We start from the raw sequence: 21,319 nt of genomic DNA on the forward strand, positions 1-21,319 counted from the left end.
CAATGTATTTGTTATGCTAAAACCCAAATTATGTTCAATGACTACTTAGAGCCACTTCATTTCGAAGATTTGAAAATCTTGTTTGGGATCAAGACCAAGATATATTATCATAGAACCTCGTAATGTAATTTTCAAATTTCATAAAACTTTAGCATAACAAATATGTAAAAATGTTTTAATTGATTAGTCAATGAATTAACTCACCTTATTTGAATTTGTAATAATAGCTCGATATAATATAGACTAATTATGCTGAAGGTTGTTTTTTATTGTAGTACATCACCAAGGAATGTCTACGGTAGTGAATGAAACATTAAATGTATTCAAAGATCTTACATGGATTGAGATTTAATGAAGATTCTGGCAGAGTAAGTTCTCTGAAGTTACTGTTGTGCTGTTTAAATTAAGAAACAAAATACCGTAATGAGTTATTGGAATATCGTCTTCTAAGAAATTTCGTTAATCAAGATGAAACTACGTCATTGTTAAGTGGATATAGTGGAAACAACACGACAATCTGTATGTTATTCGTCATCGTAAAGAATAAATACTTTGCCTCTAAAACTTTCATCTCTCTCCTCTAACACTATCACAATATCCGCATCATTTCCACTTGACTGGTTCATTTAAATTTAATACGATAGGTATGTTTTAAATAATGATAGTGCGTGAGTGTTCAATTTAGTATTTTTACAAGCAATAATTTATAGCAAGTTTGTTTACTTACATCACTGTGTACAAATCATACGATGTGTAGTTCACTAGTTAACGATTGTTATAATTTTGTGCAAAGTTACTAGAACCTTCTAAATTTTTCTCATTGTTTCATTTCATAATGTCTCCTAGTTGGTAGAAAGTTCTAAGTTTCAGTTTTGAATATATTATTTTAAAATAAGTTGATTGTATGCTGTTTATTCATTGTTGAAATTTATTGTTATGAAGCTACAGACACCTACTGTAAATAATCACAGCCCTATGAAACGTGAGAAACAGATTGCACACTTAGTACAGGAAAAATAAAAGAAACACACACATTAGACTAAACGTTATGCTTCTAGTCGTTTAGTATTAGCTCGTATGTAATCTAAGTTCACCTGCATGATGCTGTTCTATGTGCTTCTGAAAAATTAATATTTGGACTGTCTTATATACACGTTATGGTACAGTTGGAGACTGCTGCATCCTAATCAGTGTTCAAGGAATTAGCCAGATAAAATAAAACGTACTTATTCATTATAGTTTCCAAAACTGTCTAATCAACATCTCCCTTCAGTCACTCCATTATCAGCAGTTAGCGACTGAATTGTTTTCTCCTAGACACAGATATATTTATTTTTGACTGCCACCATTGATAGACTCTGATGACAGATGTCTTTGAACAACCGGTCAAATAAATGGTCATTAATGAAAATGCTTCCTGCTAGATAAGTATCTGTCCCAATGTTCCTTTTAAAATCGAAAATTAACCATAAGATTACTGCATATTTACATTTATATAGCTCAAATCATCACGCGATTTTTTTGCCATGTGGAAATAAGTAGAATGTTATACATATGTGTGAGGGTCCGCTAACAAAGTAACCACTCAGATTATTGTTGTTATTTTTTGACAAATAGTCTATTTCAATAAAAAAAAAAATAGCAGAAGAGAAAACCTTTCTAACTTAAATATATTCATTTGTTAAAATTGTGACTTGTGTTTTAAAGGTATGATAATAATATTAATTAATAAATAACACTACTTTTACCATCAACTGACGTTTTTCCCAATAACGTTTAAGACAACAAATGATTCTGAAACGTCAAATTTAATTTCTAATCAGCAGTTTTATTATATATTTTATTTCTAAGTTGTCAGTTAAATTTCATGCATATTCGAGATTTTATTCAAAATATTGAAAGTAACCAAACGTTTTTGTAGTAAAGCATAGAATATAGTTATTTTAATAAGAATAATATTCTGAAAACTCTTTCACTTGAAAATTAAATAATCATTGATTCTTATTTATTCTAATTATCTCACATTTTATTATTTGCAGCTAAGAAGCAAGTCGTCTTTCATCTAACAAACTAGATTAGTCGCCACAGCTGAAATGAAAACATAATATTCCTTGCATTTAGCAAATATATTGCTGAATGTTTTCATATAAAAAATAAAAGAACGAGTGAAAAAGATCTAACTTAAACTAATACTGTTGAGTGAACAGTAGGCAACTCTGAATGCATAACGATACAAACAATTACACATAATAATAAATAAAGAAGAAAAAATTAGAATACAAGTTTAGTAGAAGAAATTGAATGAACACAGCTAAGCAAATAACCTTTCTTTGTAATCCTATAAAACTCAGAAACAATCAGTGAGTTAAAAACGTGTGAAGCAAAACTGAATTATGCGCATTTCAAATTAAATAAACCAAAGATATCCATGAGAACTTTGTTTATTGTATTGGGTGAAGATTTACTTACAAGAATAATACACGTGAAACAAATATATTCGAAGTAGATATTTTTTATGCTTCTAAGTTTCTTGTTTGTTTGAATTTATTTATGGACATATATATATATATATATATATACTATTAAAATGTGTGGACATTTAAAAAATAATAATTTAAAATATTCTTTGACGAAAGGGTGTATGTGGGTGTTTTCTCACAGCAAAGAGACATCGGGTTATCTGCTTAGTCCATCGAGATGAATCAAATGATGTAAGTTCGTAGACTAACCGTTGTACTAGCAGAGGACGTTAACGAAAGATACTGCTAACTATGTGATTACGCGTAATAAGAAAATAGTACTTAACAGTGAAGATACCGAAGAAACATTCTTGAAGGTGAACGTTAACATCAAGTAATCTATGCATAACAGATTACACTGCATAACAATTTTTTTGAAAAGTTTTGCTTCCTGAAAAGTTTTTCTGATTGTGACAGGTACCTGGTGGGTATGCACAAATATAGTTTTGGTTTTGCTTCATCACGTAGGAACTCTGAGAAATAGACAGTTAACTGTTTACCGGCAATAACGTATTTAATTGCGTTTATGTTTCTAATACGCTATTAAGTTCAATATAATTAAAAGTATTTTGCTCCTGATTTTCGTTTGTATTCAAGTCCTGTGCATCACGTTGCAGCGTCCAGCAGTAGTTAGCAAGAATTGACGGATTCCAGTTGCCCTGATATCGTTTTTCCATTGTAGCAATGTCCTGGTTAAACCAAGATTTCGATGAAACGGTACGTGGTGGGCAAATTTGGATGTGGTTTTCGTGATCAGCAGCCAAAATCGATAAGGAACATCCAACAGTGTTCAAGAAGCAAAAACTTTGTTGTGCAGTGTTATGGGTGGCTACTGTGCATATTAATCGAATGTTAACACTATTTGCTCTGATAGAAGAAAATACTTGTACCATTGATTTTAATACTAAGCGAGCTACACATGTCAGACTTAATGATAAAACCAATAAACTATAAATTAAGCATTTTTACTGACATTAAGACGCTAACTAACAGCAAAAAGATATTAACCTATGACATTGACTTTTTCTTTGATGTACAGGTATATGTGATACTGGATTTGTTGATTCTGACGACTGTAATAGGGAACCTCTTAGTAATTGCTGCAATTGTGATCGAAAAGAACCTGCATTCTCTGGGAAACTGTCTTGTGCTATCACTGGCTGTCGCAGACCTGATGGTAGCCTGTTTGGTAATGCCCTTGAGCGCTGTGTACGAAGTTACTCAAGAGTGGAAACTTGGATCGGAGATATGTGAGATTTGGTCTTCCTGCAATGTTCTGTGTTGCACCGCGTCCATCTTACACTTACTTCCTATAGCTGTAGACAGATAGTTTACCTATGCCCACCAAAGAAGTGCTACTAGGATCAGTGTAATGATCTGCAAACTCTACTTGTATCTGTCGCTCCTGTGTTTGGCTGGAAGAATCCTAGATTTAAAGAAAGGATTGAAGTAGAAAAACGTTGCCTCCTTAGTCAAGACTTAACCTACCAAATATTTGCTACCTGTTCCAGTTTTTATGTTCCTTTAGTGGCTATTTTAATACTGTATTGGAAAATTTTCAAAATTGCCATGAGGCGGATCCGTCACAAACCAGGTTCCAAAGCAATTATTGTTGTCCAGAAACACTCTTTAAGTGTCCAGACTCATGCAATTGCTCGGAATGACACCGCTGAGAACACTACTACAGCAGATTCTGGTGGAATCAAGCGATTAGTAGCCATTGCCAAAACATTCACAAACAAAGACGTGAAAGTATTTAATATCGCAGGGAACAAAATGCCGCTAAAACGTTGGTTATTATCACAGAACTTTTCGTTTTCTGTTGGTTACCTTTTTTCGTTATGGCTTTGGTGATACCCATTTGCAACTCTTGTGAACCTAGCGACACGCTTTTTAGCATCTTATTGTAACTAGGTTACGCTAATTCTATGGTAAACTCGATTGTCTATACTATATTCAGTCCTGATTTTAGAGGTGTTTTCAAGCACTATTACCTCTCCGTCGTATAAAACATTTCTGGTAGGATAAGAGAAACATAAATAAAAGTGAAAAATAAAAAAGTGGCTCTGGAAGATATGAAAACAATATAATAAATGTTTTAAAGATATGTAGAACATAAAAATCAGTATAAGAAATATGCGTTCAAAATCTAGATAACCTGAACATAATAGATTACAAATAAATTTAATAGGTGAAGGCTCTGAAACAAATAAAAGATAAATGCATTTATCTTTTTAAATGAGCTCGTGTTGTATCATGATGATCAATGTAATTAACATATTATGAAATAAAATACGCAGACTGAGCCATTTACTAAATGTTAGCGCTAAAAATATTTTAGAAACACGAACAAAATAGTTTCATGAGTATATAATTATTTTAAAAGAGATAGTTTTTGCTTTCTTGTTTTCCAGCACACCACTTAAAATATAACAGCTAAATAATCAACTCTTTTAAAAATAAACTGCTGAGTTCCTTATTAGTGCAACAATACCATTTCGCCTATGTAACATACACAAACACAACAACCATCGATAGCAGTAGTTAAACCACATGAAAGTGAACATTGTATACATTCAGTAGCAAAGTAAAGTTAGTATTATGTTTGTTTTAATGTTTTAAAATTACTTAACATGTTAATATTTCTCTAATTCATTTATTCTAGCCGGAACAAATAAAATGGTTTACCTAATTTAATACATTATTTTCCAAAGTTCTTGTTCTTTTAATCTTAAAATGTTTTCACGCAGCCAGTGAATATCGTTGACCCTAATACTAACCACAAAAAATAAATAATTTATCCAAACTCCACCATCAATACTTCTAAACAAGTTTCTTTTGTTATTTATTGTGAAAGTTCTGTCTAAGGTTCACCTTCAGCAGGCTCAGCTTTGTGCTTTAACTTTAGAATACATTTGTTCACTATATATATAAAGAAAACATACAAACTTCAATATGTTGTGGACTACATGTATGTCTCGAAGTTGTTGATATATGCAATCAGTTAATGTAATGTAAAACACCCATTAAAAGTTATACCTAATCCGCCTAAAATTTGCGAGTGATGTTTTATAATTCTGTTTATATTCGTTCTTTTAGTGTTTTTCTTTCAAGTTGTTCGCTTGCTAGAAAAATCAATTGTAACTACTAGCTGTTTTTATTTAAAGCAGCTTATATTTATGTTAAATACAATATGTGTTCATAAGTTATGTGAATTTATATGTGCGGAGGTATGGATGATGCAAAGTTAAGCAATTGTTATTCGTTTCTTTGTTTCGAAGCTAAGCACAAACTAAACAATGCTATACCCACCAACAGTAACAGTCGTATAATAAGAAAAGCATGATGTAAATTTATCGTGTAAGAAAGATAAATAATAATCATGTGGTAGTTTATATAAATTACTGAGTTAACGATGTCACAGTAGTACGTTTTCTGACGTAATTCCCTGTGTTTATAAGGTGATAATGTGTTTTACTTAGCTATTTAAAAGGCACAGAGTAGTTTGGGATTAACTTGTCATCTGTGGCTTCTATTACTGTAATAAGTAAGAAGAGTGAGGTTAAATTTGCTTGTAGACGCTTTTAGATGTTTTATCTCATTCATTACCCTTGTCCCCACTTTGTATTTTCGCACACATATAGCTTTCATTTAAGATGTTCTAGAGGTTAAACAACTGAAATATGAAAGTGTAAGATAAAAGAACTATTATTATATGCAGCATGAAAATTACCTTGCATTGATGCTACTCAAAGTCTGAGAAGTTAGACCAACACTCAATATTCAGAAATAAAGTTTTAATAAAAATACTTTGATGATAATCTGATTTCTTGAATACACTACAGACTTTTGATGTTTAATGAAAGCTTGCCGATTATAAGGCTGGTCAACTTGAATGAGCCAGTATATATAGGATTAATATTATATTCTATTTTACCCTGTTCGTGGAACATTGAGAAACATCTGCTTCGAATGCATCTCTGTATTTCCTTACAAGCACACTATCCCTTCTTTCTAGTTAGTTTCTATAGCTCAATCTATTTTACTATATACACACTTCTTATCAAACCCAGATTCATGTTTCTGTAGCCACTTTCTGAAAGCTACTAATTTCACTTACCTACCACATAATTGGGCAATAAAATTGTTCATTTGAAATATTTATAGAAATTGTTTTTTGCATTAATATTTAAAGCAGGCTGTTTTACAAAAAAAAAAAAAAAGAATTCTACCAGTTGAGCACGAATAGCATAAGTATTAAGAACAGGTCTTACTGAAAATAGTGATTTTAATTTTTCAGATTATTAAAATTAACTCTAAACCTAAACCTAATAAAGTCACGGAGTGGCTCTTTTGTACCGTAAATATATTAAAGTTACAGATCTTAAGTTACAGTGACCTGATAATAACGAAATAATTTTATGCCAAATTCATTCCCCTAACTCACCCTCAATACCTTTAATATATTTATATGTTTCACCTACTTTCCACTCGGAAGTAGTTAACACTACAAAGCATATACAATCATTACCCGAATACAATTACCATTGGTGACTTAAAGTTTAAAAATATAAATTGTAGTTTTCGTAAACTAACGCTAACTGAAGAGTATTACACAAATTAGTATGTTTGCTGTACGTGTTTTGATGTCCTTATATTTGGGACATCCTTTATAATTTGCTTTGTGATGCTGTTGGCAGCAGTGAGATTGTACGTTTTCTTTAGGGCAATCAGAGTTTTTGTGTTCTCCCACACAACCCAACGTGGCACAGCTTTACTTGCAACTACCACATGTCTATATTGTTGGCAGTGGTAACATTGGGTTGCAATTATTGCTGATGTTTTTGTAGGTACTAACGTGTATTTATGATGCCAGAGAATGACATCCTCTGATATCTTCCTGTACGTTACTTTAATTAGGTTCGTGAGTTTGTGTTTTCTGTTTGAGAAGATTCTTTCAATTTTTGTATATCTTATATGTATCTGTGTGAGTTTATTTTCAGTTTGTTTGTTTGTAATGCTTATGTGTAAATCTTTGATGACAAATTATTCTGGGTTGGGTCGTGTTCTTGGAATGTGTATTGTTAAATATATATTATTACGATTTATTTGCACGAGCTCCCAAGTTATACGTTAGGTATTACAGTTTGAAATATCCTTGAACTGAGTTAAACTGTAATATAAATTTAGAAGTTAATTGAATGCCGATATGTATAAAATTTGGTGTTACAAACAAGACTGTTACACACAATTTTCTTTATTAACACAAATATAATTTAATATACAAACAATAATAAAATTTATAATAGCAATAATTACAAATAATGATTGCTACGTATTATAATTTACGTCGGACGAGTCTCCGATTTATTATGTTACGTACGTTACGTATCAAGATTTTAAATAACCGGAAATTTTAATTTTAATTTAGAAGTTAATTAAGTATTAATATGTATCAGATTTATGATATTTGCCAACAAATTCTGACTATTTTATCGACGATCGAGGAAATTAATTTTAAATTGATATTGTCATACTTCATTTAAGCTAACGCTGTCCTTTCTTGACTAGCCTCACACCAGTTACAAGCTCACTTCTTACCAAAAGAGATATTTAATATCCCCGTAAAAATAATGTCCAAAGTAATTCACTAAAGTTAAACGGTATGTAATATTTGTTTGTTTTTGCATTTCGCACAAAGCTACTCGAGGGCTATTTGTGTTTGCCGTCCCTAATTTAGCAGTGTAAGACTAGAAGGAAGGCAGCTAGTCATCACCACTCACCGCCAACTCTTGGGCTACTCTTTTACCAACGAATAGTGGGATTGACCGTCACATTATAACGCCCCCATGCCTGAAAGGACGAGCATGTTTGGCGCGACGGGAATGCGAATCCGCGACCCTCAGATTACGAGTCGCACGCCTTAACACGCTTGGCCATGCCGGGCCGGTATATAATGTTCGAAATCTATAGACGATCCTTGTCAAATTCTGTAATTCACTTATTAATAAGTGTTAATCACAATTATAGCTTCCGAGACCTGTAACACACTGACTGTAGTTGACTACTACTAATAATAGTAATTGTTTCTCAGTGCCTCAGTTTTATATACCAATCACGCGAGATTATCTGAGTTGCAACAATATTCGAACACGCGCTAGTGTTTTCGTTAAACAAATGTTTTGATTCTTTCTCTTAAAAGTCTTCTACAAATTTAGAGAACAGGCGAGACTTGAGCAATACACATCTAACAATATACGTCATATGCACCGAACTGAAACATAGATAGGTATACTAATATAAATGTATAGCAATAAATCCAATGCAATAAAAGGGCAATATCATACAATAATTAAAACTTATAATATTACTAATTTGATTTTATACTACAGAATATTACATTTTACATAGTAAATAAAACGTTTATTATGCTATAATTAAAAATGACACTTTCTCTAGTTTGACTTTATGTTTGATGAAATATATCATATGGTACTTTATCTTGCACGAGTTTTATAAGAGGGAACTTTCTCATAGGAATAATAGCAAAAACATTTAACATGTTTTAATGAGGTCACAACTTATATAGATTAGATGTTCAACTGAAATGGCATTATTTATTATTCAATTCACGATACAGTTGAGAGTATATAACTAAATTCTGTAAATTTAGTCTGTAAGCTTAGAATAACTTTTCACGTTGGAAATGTATGAAAATTAATTCCATACTCATGCCTGATTATTATTTCAAATATCACATGTTTCGAAATTGTTTTGAAACATGGTTACTCTATATTAAATGAACATTTTAAATGCTGTAGATTGATGCTAGTGACAACTACATCACAAGGGTCAGTTTTAATTTATTTAACAGTAGCAACAGATTTACTTTATAATACTTTTTGATCAGAGACAGGATAAAGTTTTGTTTGCATAAACATTTCCATTAGCATTTATTACATTGACAATCAGTATCATTACAATTGCACACAGAACATATTAATTGTCTAAAATATTTTGGGAATGCCAATCAGTATGTTGGCAATTTCCTTTTTCAAAAAAACAATTTTCCATTTATCATGTTGCAAACTTCGCAAGTGTCTTTGTTACCATTAAAAATACACGGTCATATTACTACATTTAATTATATTACAATTCAAGTGATTCATTTTGCTACAACTAAAATAATAAGTGAATAACTTACTGCTTATCCATATATTTTCTATTCAAAATTCACAAAACATTGAAGCTAACTAACTTATAGAGCCATATGATCTAGTTGAACTTTGAAGTAAAGACGATCACAAGGTCAAACACATACACTTATTCTATGAGCGAAGGATGATGACTTCATTGTTTTGTGCAGTACATTGTCACTATATTAGGAATCATCAGATATTACTCTTTAACCAATTACTTTACTAATATAAAAAATACTTAAAATAGCAAAACGTACCATTTTCTGTAGATTCTTCACTTTAAATTTAAATAGTACCATGCAAAGAAGAGTTATAAAACTTTGTAGTTATCGTCATGTCAATGATGTCATTAACAATGAATAGAGAAAGTGATAAAATCCAAAGATATGTATAGAGGAAATATAGCATCAGTTTTCCAGTTTCAGGATCGGCTACAAATATTATATCTCATGTTTAATACATTAATAAATGATGTGACGTTAATAACTGATATACTATTTTAACAGATACTTTGATGCATTTCCAGCCAACACTACATACTCTGGCACTGACGTTAGATCTCATTCAGACGTAACTTAAGAAACTCGAAATATGTTTAGTATAGACTGAATATAAGAGTTTGAAGGTCTGCACGACGGGAACCTCTGATTATCTTGGTTTTTGTCTGATACTTTTATTTAGCTTGAATCCTCAAAGATGTCGAAGAGCTGTCCCATACACAAATAATACTATAGGGACAATAGGCTTAGCTCAGCGTTGTAAGCCTATTTACTATCAAAAGAATGGTTTCCATCAGTGATCTCAAAACTATTGTAAAAGTGTCTCTCTTCTCTGATAGTAACCTTTTATTCTTCAATATAGAAACTTAGATAACTGTAACTTAAAGAGAATCGTGTGGTATGACTTATTCCTGTTACTTCATTGAACTTTGTTAAACTTTTGTAAATCTTATAGCAGTGGAAGTATAACAATGATTATAAACTACATTGTATGAAAGTTGACGAAACTTAGTTTAATGAATACAACAGTCTGTTATAGAAACAGACATGTGTAGAGGACGACGTTTCGAAAGACTTCCACAGAAAGTCTGTGTTTCTACAACAAGCAGTTGTCGTCGATTGAACTAAGTTTTATTATGAGTACTTTGCCTAAACAATCTATCGAAGAACTGTATGAACGTTAATCTAATCTTGGTAATACCTATACATTTCAGTTTGTATTATTTGTAGATATTATAGGACATTGTGCTGTCAGAGGAATTTGTCCCTCTGATAAAACTTGTCCAAACTGTAAGATGGACGATACTATTATTTCTTTACACCATCAAGAAGCTAAACTATGTATGTAATTTTATATATTATATTAAAGATCAAAAACAGATAGCAGTAACCTGTAAGTAGCAAATAATTTCCTATTGAACCACCAGATACTGAGTATTTACTTTTAGCTTTCTGGAATGTTATGTAAAATGTAAGAATATCAAAGTTCAGTGACATACAAAATTATTGTACAGTTAATGTATAATGGGTATGTAGTTAGTTTTACATGTATAATTTATTCTGTAATGAGAATAAGACAAATGTTTGAGTATGTATAGCACTTTGCATATGTTGAAAGCAACACGTCAGTTTTAAGCTGTACAGGAGTGGTATGTGAGGTGGGGGACAGACACCTTTGTTTTCAAGTGTATGATTTATTTTGTATAGTTTCTAAAATAAAGACACTTTGATCGATTGCTTTTTATGTTTCATTTATGGTAACTAATAACCTGCTAGACCAAGCATATATTGTAAGTATTATTACCTTGAAGTGTATGTCATTATTTTATAAACTAGGAAGTTTAACTGAACAAGAAAGTTTTTAGTAACTAGTGTAACGGATTTACTGTTGTAAGCTTATTTTAACATCTACGCTCGTTTCAGTATAGTTTTCGTTTCTGCGTGTGATTTATATTCTTGGAGTGTATTGCGCAAGTCCCGCCTGTTCTCGAAATTCGTAGAAGATTCTTAAGAGTAAAAATTAATAATATTTGTTTTACAGAAACATCTAAAACAATATTGAAATTTCTACAAACTTGCGACATATTTACAAAAAGCGGCTACTTATTATTGGTCAGCTACAGTCAATGTGCTATATATAGGCCTTGGAAGCTATAATTGTGATTAACGCTTATTAACTGGAAAACTACAAAATTGAACCAAGATCGTTTATAGATTTTGAACATTACATACCGTTCAACTTCAGTTAATTACTTCAAAAGTTGGTATTTCTACGAGGATATTAGATATTGTCATCGGCGAAAGTGAAAGGATGCTCCAAGATAGCTAGCCATCAAAAGAAGTTTACATGTGTATGAACAAAAAAATAATTTGCTTTCTGTGAGCGTCGATAAAAGATTCAATTCTAGATCAGTGTAGTTTGTAAAACTTTTGTATAGAAACAGTCTTTTGTAATAGCTATTAGTAATAACCTTCATTATAAATTGCAGTTTTTTTATTTGTTTGTGTTAAAAAAAAATTGTGTGTATCAATCTTGTTGGCAAATACAATAAATTTGAAATAGTAAAACCTTAACACAAGTAAAATAATACATCGGAGACTCGTTCGAAATAAATTACAATACGTAATACTAGTTAGTAGATTTTTGAAAGTTTTGTATCAGTAGATTAGATAATGGTTATATTTTTGTAAGTAGTCTGGTCCATTAGGTATTTAAAAATACTATTACATTTAATGCATTAAAATGTGTTGGCTCAAGAAGTAGGAGAAAATGCTTTAATTTTCTTATCGTTAGAGAATTATTGTCCTCATAAAAATGTAAAAATAGTTTTTACATTGACTGAGCTATTGAAACGATGTTTCATTAGGTATTATAAAAAACGTATTAAAATTATTGGTTAACCACACAAGAGAAACCACATTAAATAACATAAAAATGCTACACGTTTTTCTATTTTTCCAAATAATGATATAATATTTTTCATAAGGTAAATTATAAATGCACTTACATTTAAACTAGAAAATACTGCTTTATTATGTAGTGGAAAACGTTAAGTTATATTTTTGTAACTATAAAACAATTGCTTTATTTGTAACAAGAAAACTTACATTTAGTGAGCTAAAAGGTACTAGCTCTCTAAATAGGAGAAACAACAATTAGGTTAACTGAGGTAACTAATGTTGGTAAACAAGTAGTAATTATACGATAAAATACATGCAATTCATACCAAGCTACTTGAGTGTTGTGTTTTATTAGAGCAAGGCCACATCTAGTTATCTGCTGTGTCCACTAAGAGGAATTTAAAGCTTGATTTTAACGTTTTAAATCTGAAAAGCATTATCTTAGTTACTATTGGACACAAAAATATTTCAATGTTTGCTTTTGGTTTATCACGTAGTATAAATACAGAATTTAACTTTATTGAGCAAAACAGATTTACTATTCTTTATTTTAATATCTATGTTTTTTTTTCAGTTTAATATATATTTAGAAATGCATGTAACTTGTAGTGTTAAATATGTGTTGCGAAATTCCCGCCTACTGTCTAAATTTGTTGAAGATTCTTGAGTGTCTTAGGAAAGTACTAGAGTATTGTTGGGCCAACGGAACTTTCAAGAACCTCTCCTTAACGTTTATAAATCGACGCGCCAAGAGACATATAGTATTGGTTTGATACAGGTGGTATACTGTAAGCCTCCGAAGCTATAACTGTGATATACGTCTATTAATCAGGAAACTATAGATATTTCACAAAGAACGTTTATAGATTTTGAACATTACAAATCGTTTAACTTCAGCAAATTAACTTTGGACGTTAGTATTTCTATGAGGACATTAGACATCTTCGTCGGAGAAAAGTCAGCTGGTAAACGGTGCAAAGCCAAGAATAGAGAGCTAGTTGGTTTATCAACTCAGAATTAATTTGCTCATCGTGCCCCGTCGATATAATATTCAATTTCAAACCAAATAGAAGACTTGGTATTGTTTATAATTGTGAATCAAGATTTACATGTATTTATACTAAAGTTATACAAAAATAAATAAAAATGTTAAGAAGTGAGTAGTTTTTCGAGATTTGCGACCGTAATGTAAATTACTTTCACGTATCAGCCCCCAAATGTAGTCTCCCATCATGTTTTCGTTATACGCTCCTTGGTAGCGGTGTTCAAAGTCCAGTATATCTTGGTGGAAGCGCTTGTCTTGCTCCTCTGAGTATGCTCCCATATTCTCCTTGAATTTATCAAGATGAACGTCAAGATATGGACTTTCAGGAACATCCTGCAGCCCATTTTGCCGTGGTTCTTCACCAGAGCCCCAACCAGTTCCACATAATTTTCGGCCTTGTGATTGCCCAAGAAACCCCGAATCACTGTGACAAAGCTGCTCCAAGTTTTTGTTCCTTCCTACAGAGCTTCTTGGGGAATTCTGTGCACTTCAGGATAACAGGGAAACTTGGTAAAGCCTCCTTGGAGACCCATCAGAAATGCCACCATTTTGCAGTCTCCAATAATCTCCTAGCTATACTCATCATACAAGGCTTCTAGTAAGGTCTTGACGCTGTTGTATTCCTCTTTCACAAAATACTTTTTCGCTCTTGTCTTGATAAATTGGCCACATACATAGCAGAATGCGTCTGGAGAATGCTTCCAGCTTTTTGATGCAATCTCTGATAAAATCAGATAGGTCTATGCGTTCTCTCAGGCAGCTAGAACTAAACTGAAGTGGTGCGCCCTTGTATACAGGGTGAGCCAAAAGTAGATGGACAGCATTTGGAATAGGTTTATGTATCGGTTATATTAATGCAATTGTATATTATAACTATGTTGCAACTATATTATTTGTGTTATATAATTACAATTTTATAATTACATTTGTTTTAATTTAATCTGTTTTCTTTTTTTTAGATTGTTAATAGAACCCATAATGTCAAATACTTTAAATACAGATAAAAGAATATGGGTGTTAAAAGAGTATTGGAAATCTCAAAATACTGAAACCGTAAGGAGAAAGTGGGTTGAAACATTTGATACTCCAGCTCCAAAAATACAAACCATTTACCGTATCCGTGACAAATTCGACGCCACTGGCTCAATCCTTAATGCTGCTAAAACTGGTCGACCCAAAACAGTCTGTACAGAGAATAATAAGCAACGTGTTGCCGATGCATTTGTTCAAAGTCCAAACAAATCCACCAGAAGAGCTTCTATGGAATTGAACATACCACAAACCTCTATTAGGCGAATTATAACGCAACTTGGGTTGAAACCCTATCGACCACAACTAATTCATGGCTTATTGGAGGATAATCCAGACAGGCGACTGCAATTTAGTGAAATTATGGTGAACAAGATTGAAGAAAACCCAGGAATTTTAGATAACATTGTGTGGAGTGATGAAGCTTCTTTTAAATTATCCGGTCATGTCAATAGACATAATTGTGTTTACTGGTATAGTGAGAACATGCATTTAACATTAGAACAACAGCTAAATCAGCCTGGTGTCAATGTTTGGGGTGGTATTTCAAGTTCTGGTGTTTATGGACCATTTTTTTTGGACGGAACAATTACAGGAGATAAGTATCTCGAAATTCTAAGGAATCAAGTTGTTTCCCAGTTACAGCAACAACCTAATTTACATGACTTTTATTTTCAACAAGATGGGTCCCCTCCACATTATTCCAAAGGAGTTCGTGAGTATCTTGATGAAACATTTCCATTGAAGTGGATTGGTCGAAGAGGTCCAATCGATTGGCCGGCACGTTCACCGGACTAGACCCCTATGGATTTTTTCTTTTGGGGAGTACTCAAGGAAAAAGTTTATAGTCAAAAACCAAGAAGTGTCGGTGATTTAAAAAATTACATTAGAGATGCATTTCAAGAAATTAATGCCCAGAGTGACTTGTGCAAAAATGGTTGTCGAAGCGTAAGAGGTAGACTTCAAAGCTGTGTAAATCAAGAAGGAAAACAATTTGAGCATTTGCGTTAATAAATAACATTTTATTTTCATTAATATAACTGTCTTATTACATATAGTTGTACGTATACGTGATCTCTAAATAAATGTTTTTTTACTGTCCACCTACTTTTGGCTCACCCTGTATTTATTACTATGGAAAGTTCTAGAGAATTCTAAAAGGTTCTTGAAAATTCCTGTAAGTTCGACAAAATTCTCTATCGGCTACTCAGTACTGAATCTACCTGTAATGTTCTGGAAAATGTGTAAATTTGGAAATTTCAGTACCCAGGTCACAAAAGCAAAGTTTGAAAAGACAAATAAGTCTTTTCTATTTACTTTAGGCATATACAATTGGGAAATAACACTTTCTGCCCAGGAACAAGAAAAAGAAAAAATTTTGTTACATAGTGTTATCTTAATTACTTCTATAGATACCCCAATGCACCAATTCTTTAATTGATTTTTCTATTGCCATTTCCCGAACTTAATTCATTTAATTCAACTGTTCCTAAAAGCAAACAGTTTTAATTTATCTTTTCAGTTTAAGTTTTCTTCCTGTATTTTTATTTGAATTATTTTTCGTTTGTTTGTTTTTTTGTTTTTTGAATTTCGCGCAAAGCTACTCAAGGGCTATCTGCGCTAGCCGTCCCTAATTTAGCAGTGTAAGACTAGAAGGAAGGCAGCTAGTCATCACCACCCACCGTCAACCCTTGGGCTACTCTTTTACCAACGAATAGTGGAATTGACCGTCACATTATAACGCCCCCACGGCTGAAAGGGCGAGCATGTTTGGTGCGACCGAGATTCGAACCCGCGACCCTCGAATTACGAGTCGAACGCCTTAACACGCTTAGCCATGCCGGGCCAGAATTATTTTTCATTTTGCGAAATCTCCAATTCTCTAGCCCTCGAGTAGCTTTGCACGAAATTCAAAACAAACATAATCGACCATTTGACACATTGCTTTTATCGCTGCTGACAGTAGTAGTAACACACGGAAGAAATTATGATGAAACTAGCATAAAATAATGAAAATATGTTGTTTTTATCTTCCGTACACATTGTGACACATTTTAGTCATTATTATTAACATACAATCAAATATGTAATTAATCTGCTTTTGTAATGATTTTTTTTTCATGAATCTACTTCTTGTACATAGTGCATATATTGTTTTCTTTAGCGAATTACGTTAAAATAAAGTAATATTCTGCAATTTAAACAAATTCCTAAGATAAACTGTTTTAGTCACTACTATGTTAGGAAACGTTTGTCAAATTTATTATTTTCCTCCAAAATACTCCATCATTTTTAAACGCAAAATTAGTATATTTAATTAGTTGAGGTACAAAAGTTTCAACAAGTCAATAATAATGTTTTGTAAATCAATTAACCTGATATACTAATATATGATTAATAAATAAATAACAATGTCTTATAAAAGATGCAAATAAAAGATGAAAATTGCAGAAAACTAAAGCATCAAGAACATTTGCATACAAGCATATTTGATGATTACTATGTCAGGTTGACGAAATATGTGATGTTAGTATTACTTCTTTTGCACATGTGTTAAGTTTTTGATAAAATACTTATTACATAATAGTATTCCAGAAGCGTTGGATTAAAATGTTTAGGCACCAAATACAACAAAAAACATAATAGAAAAGTTTATTTCACACTTAGGAAAGGAAAGTGATATTTGTTCCTCAAATATTTGTTTCGGTCCTCATTATTTTAGTTCTTAGTTTTACTTTTATTAGGAAGACAAACACTTTCTTTCACGGTCTTTGGTTAATCAAAGATAATTTGCATATAAAGACAAAAGTAGTGACAATTTAGCATAAACTGTTCTGTAGCAAAACGAAAAATATTCAACTTGTAAATTTTCCACAAATAAAAGATACGTTAGAGCTAAAATTTACATTCTTATATTGCCAATGTGCACTGAAACCGTATGAATATTTATAAGACGACACAAAATATAAAAACGCTACTTTAAAAACAGTGAGTCACAAAGTATCAAATAATTTATAACTTACATAAAATTAGGTGACATTTTGAGGTTACTATAACAGTTGTTTAAAATACACACTAGAAAAATTGTTTTGCCATTTGTAATAGAGATCTGATAGCTTAGTTTGTAAATAACACATTAAATTTGGCAAAAGAAACAAAATTGCTTAGAGGTTTAATTCGCGAGGTACTAACATCAACGTGAGAAAATAAATGTCAAGCAGTACATAATCAAACCTTACTTCATAAAGTGTTGTAATGTTTGGGGAATATTAACCTTAAATACAAACATTTAGCGAAACAAAGAAAGAAAACAAAAGAATTACCCGTAAACTACTCAAAAAACGTAAAACAAAACAGGTGCAAATGTATTAAAGGACACGTTCTTTACATAAAATAATATGACTTAATAACAAGTTACAGTCCAGTGGTTCCCAACCTTTTTTATGTCCCGCACCCTTAAAAAAAGTTAACATGTTCTCGCACCCCTCACAGTAATTATTTATTTAATAATAAAGGTGAAGGTGGTCAAAAGAAATGTTATCTCGCACCCCTGGTTGGAAACCACTGAGTTACACGCTCAAGAAAAATACAAGTCGTAACAAGTTGTTACTACCTATATAATGTGCTGCTTACCAGTTTTAAGAGAAATTACTGGATAAAAAAGTTTTAAACGAGCCCGGTTTTCTAGAAGTATGTAGATTTCCTTTGCCTAAATATCTCTTTTCTACAATAGTGTGTTTTAAATTATCGAGACATAATTATGCCAAAATAATCAATGGAAAATCATATAAGAACTATAATTGAAATTAGAAGTTTAAATGAAAGGCGTATTACTTGTCAGATGGGTTAAACGGTCAGGTCAAAGGTAATTTGGATTCAGGTATCGCCCGCTTAAAAACGCTTCTGTTTTTGAAATGAATTGAGCCTACTGCTCGTTTGTTTTTGTTGCTAGAATAATTTTCCATCCGAAACTCTCTGTAAAAGCATGATTGTGTGTGTATGTTTCTTATAGCAAAGCCACATCGAGCTATCTGCTAAGTCCACCGATGGGAACCGAACTCTTGATTTTAGCGTTATTTACCGTTCTACCAGCAGGGTACAAAACTGTGATTAATAAATGATGTAAGCAATGTCCCATTATAAATTATTTCAAATACTGATGTAAATTATAATTATTCTAGCTATTTCCACAATTCAGAGTTGCCTAACTTATGGTAAAAAAGAACAGATTCTCAGTGGTGAAAACACCCAAGAGATCTTTTTCCTTCAATTGTGACTTTTATCACAGTATTAGTGTTTCAGTTAATATGATAATATGGACTTTTGTATTATGGTTAGTGTTTACATTAGACAGAATTAACTCCAGTTTGACAACACAAACACAGGTGACATACATCTTATATTCACATTTAAATATTTCGATAATCTAGACTTGTAACCATATATGGATATGCCTGTATAAATATATATATATTACAATAAACTATAAGTGACTTAGTTTTCCATCTTGTCTGAAATTTCATTGATATAAATATAAAAAGATTAAAAAAAATTAAATTTCTCCAGAAGCTTCTTTTTGTGAGTAATGGTGAAATATCATCGATAATCACCGTGACGTCAGAAAATGATTTGTCTGCTGAAAGCTTGCTGGGAATGAATTTGGACATTTTCCATAAAGGCTCAGTTACAGATATTATCGCAAGAAAACGCCTAGCCTATAAGATGAAACTGAATGACATATCTTACTGAAAAATATTGTTCAATTTAGTAACAAAAACAAGCAAGCTGACACGTTGCATAATATCAATAGTAATATAATGCTACTAATCTCACAAGTACAGTTGACACATAAACTTCACAGTTTTTAGTTGACACTTACTTAGGGTCGATATTTGAACTTATTTAAAAATGACGTATATGAAAATATGGTTTAACATGTCATTTTCAGAAGATTTTTAGTTTCTTTGTTTCTACCATCAACAGAAAGTGTCCACGTACTACATTACACCTCCTGCAGAAAACTATAAGACAGATGTAATCCCAATATAATTAAAATTAAAGTTTTCCAAAAAGATTGTCTTATGAAATATTTAACGACTAGGTTCACTCACAATCAACAGAAAAATATGCATGGAAAAGGATAATGGCGAGATAAATACTTTGCATTGTCAAAACCATCTGCACGCGTACTAAAGAGATTCTTTTTACTTCACTTTGCATGTAGAACACACACGTATTTTAACTACCAACTTTTAACTGAAACAAAACTGTGAAAGTAATAGTTTGTATATGCCAAACGGTCAGCTTCACTTCTTATATAACTCCTGTTTTCTCAATTCTTAAACCACCAATAGTTTTCTTAGCTCATAGGTGTTCGCATTCTACTGAAAATAAAATCATAGTAAACCATCCCATCAGAATTGATTTGTCAAATATTGCAGGTTAGTGATACATTAACCTGCAAGATTTGACAGTTTGTATTGAAAATATTTTTAGTGAAAAATTATATTGTCTCTGCAATAATTCATATGTACAAGAATGAATAAAACGACATTTTCCGACACGCACTAATAAGTAACTTGTACACCCGTACTCCTAAACCTAACAACTTACCAACCATCTTATTGTAGTCACTGTAAAACGAATAATGTTTTCCATATGCTACAGATTGTCTTCATACGCCAGTTTGTTTGTTTTTTCTTTTGAGCATATCAACCACCAATCGAGCCAAGTGGTACTGGAAGTCATTCGTCTTATTGAAAGTATTAAGGACGTCTCGGTTCAAGATTATTTGACAACTGCGTTAAACGTCGTTGATTGTCAATTAAACAGAAGTTCCTGCATTGACAAAACAAGGATTCGTTATATCTTCTTGCTTTCACTTTGAATGTTTTCTATCAGGCAGCATGTATTGTTGTTGAAAAATTAATTGAAAAATTCACTCAAGCTGCTATCTTCTTATCACATAACTCTATTTTTAGATGACAAGTAAAAAATGTTGAATTAACCATTTTATTACCAATTCTATTTAATATCTAGTTCTTCAGTGTTCTGAAAACAAGACCAATACTTGCATATTGTTAAAAATAATCTCTAATGAAGAACAGAACTAAACAGAACATAAATGAAGAACAAACATGCAGTGTTTTTAGTTTCTTCACAATGTAGGTAATAAACGTATTTTCTTTTGGAATATTTTTGTACTTACTGTACAAAACCTGTACTCTATGAGAATGAAGAGTATTGAATAAAGTGTTTAAAATGAAATTCAAGGGTATCGTTGTATGTAAGTTAACAAACCTATTTTTAATGCAATAATATTTAATATGCTGATTTATTAGTGCATAGACAATAGATTCATGTTAGGGAAAACAACGTTTAGCAGAAAATAAATACAAAACACTTTATTTACAAACGTTTCGATCGTTTCCGAATACACTTCTTATATTTTCAGCGTAATATGCATATGATATTTATTAATTATTAGTTTGAGCTTAATTAGTTTGAAGGCGGAAGTTTTTCCTTCAGGAAAATAGACTTGTATTTAATTTGTAACATTTGTGAACCTATAAAAGGAAGGTAGGTAATAAGAAGAAATTTGGGAACGGTGTACAAAGTAGAGGATGG

The 21,319-nt window shown here is 31.7% G+C and overlaps 2 protein-coding genes across 3 annotated transcripts in view; one reads left to right on the forward strand and one right to left on the reverse strand.

The window, feature by feature from the left end:
- Positions 1 to 317: 317 nt before the first annotated feature.
- On the forward strand, positions 318 to 19,441 carry LOC143251657 (5-hydroxytryptamine receptor 2B-like). The gene is given in 4 exon segments (XM_076502917.1): positions 318 to 368; positions 3,559 to 3,892; positions 3,895 to 4,271; positions 19,259 to 19,441. Coding segments are annotated over 4 exon segments (945 nt in total).
- The window catches only part of LOC143252943 (rap guanine nucleotide exchange factor 4-like), a 124,610-nt gene continuing 120,496 nt past the window's right edge, over positions 17,206 to 21,319 (reverse strand). For both annotated transcript variants that reach the window (XM_076505843.1, XM_076505844.1), the window contains exon 27: positions 17,206 to 20,530. In XM_076505843.1, coding sequence (XP_076361958.1) covers positions 20,458 to 20,530 — 73 coding nt within the window. In that variant the 3' untranslated portion in view covers positions 17,206 to 20,457. The remainder of the gene's footprint in view (positions 20,531 to 21,319) is intronic.

Source organism: Tachypleus tridentatus, chromosome 6, assembly GCF_004210375.1.
Source record: "Tachypleus tridentatus isolate NWPU-2018 chromosome 6, ASM421037v1, whole genome shotgun sequence".
NCBI lineage: Eukaryota > Metazoa > Arthropoda > Merostomata > Xiphosura > Limulidae > Tachypleus > Tachypleus tridentatus.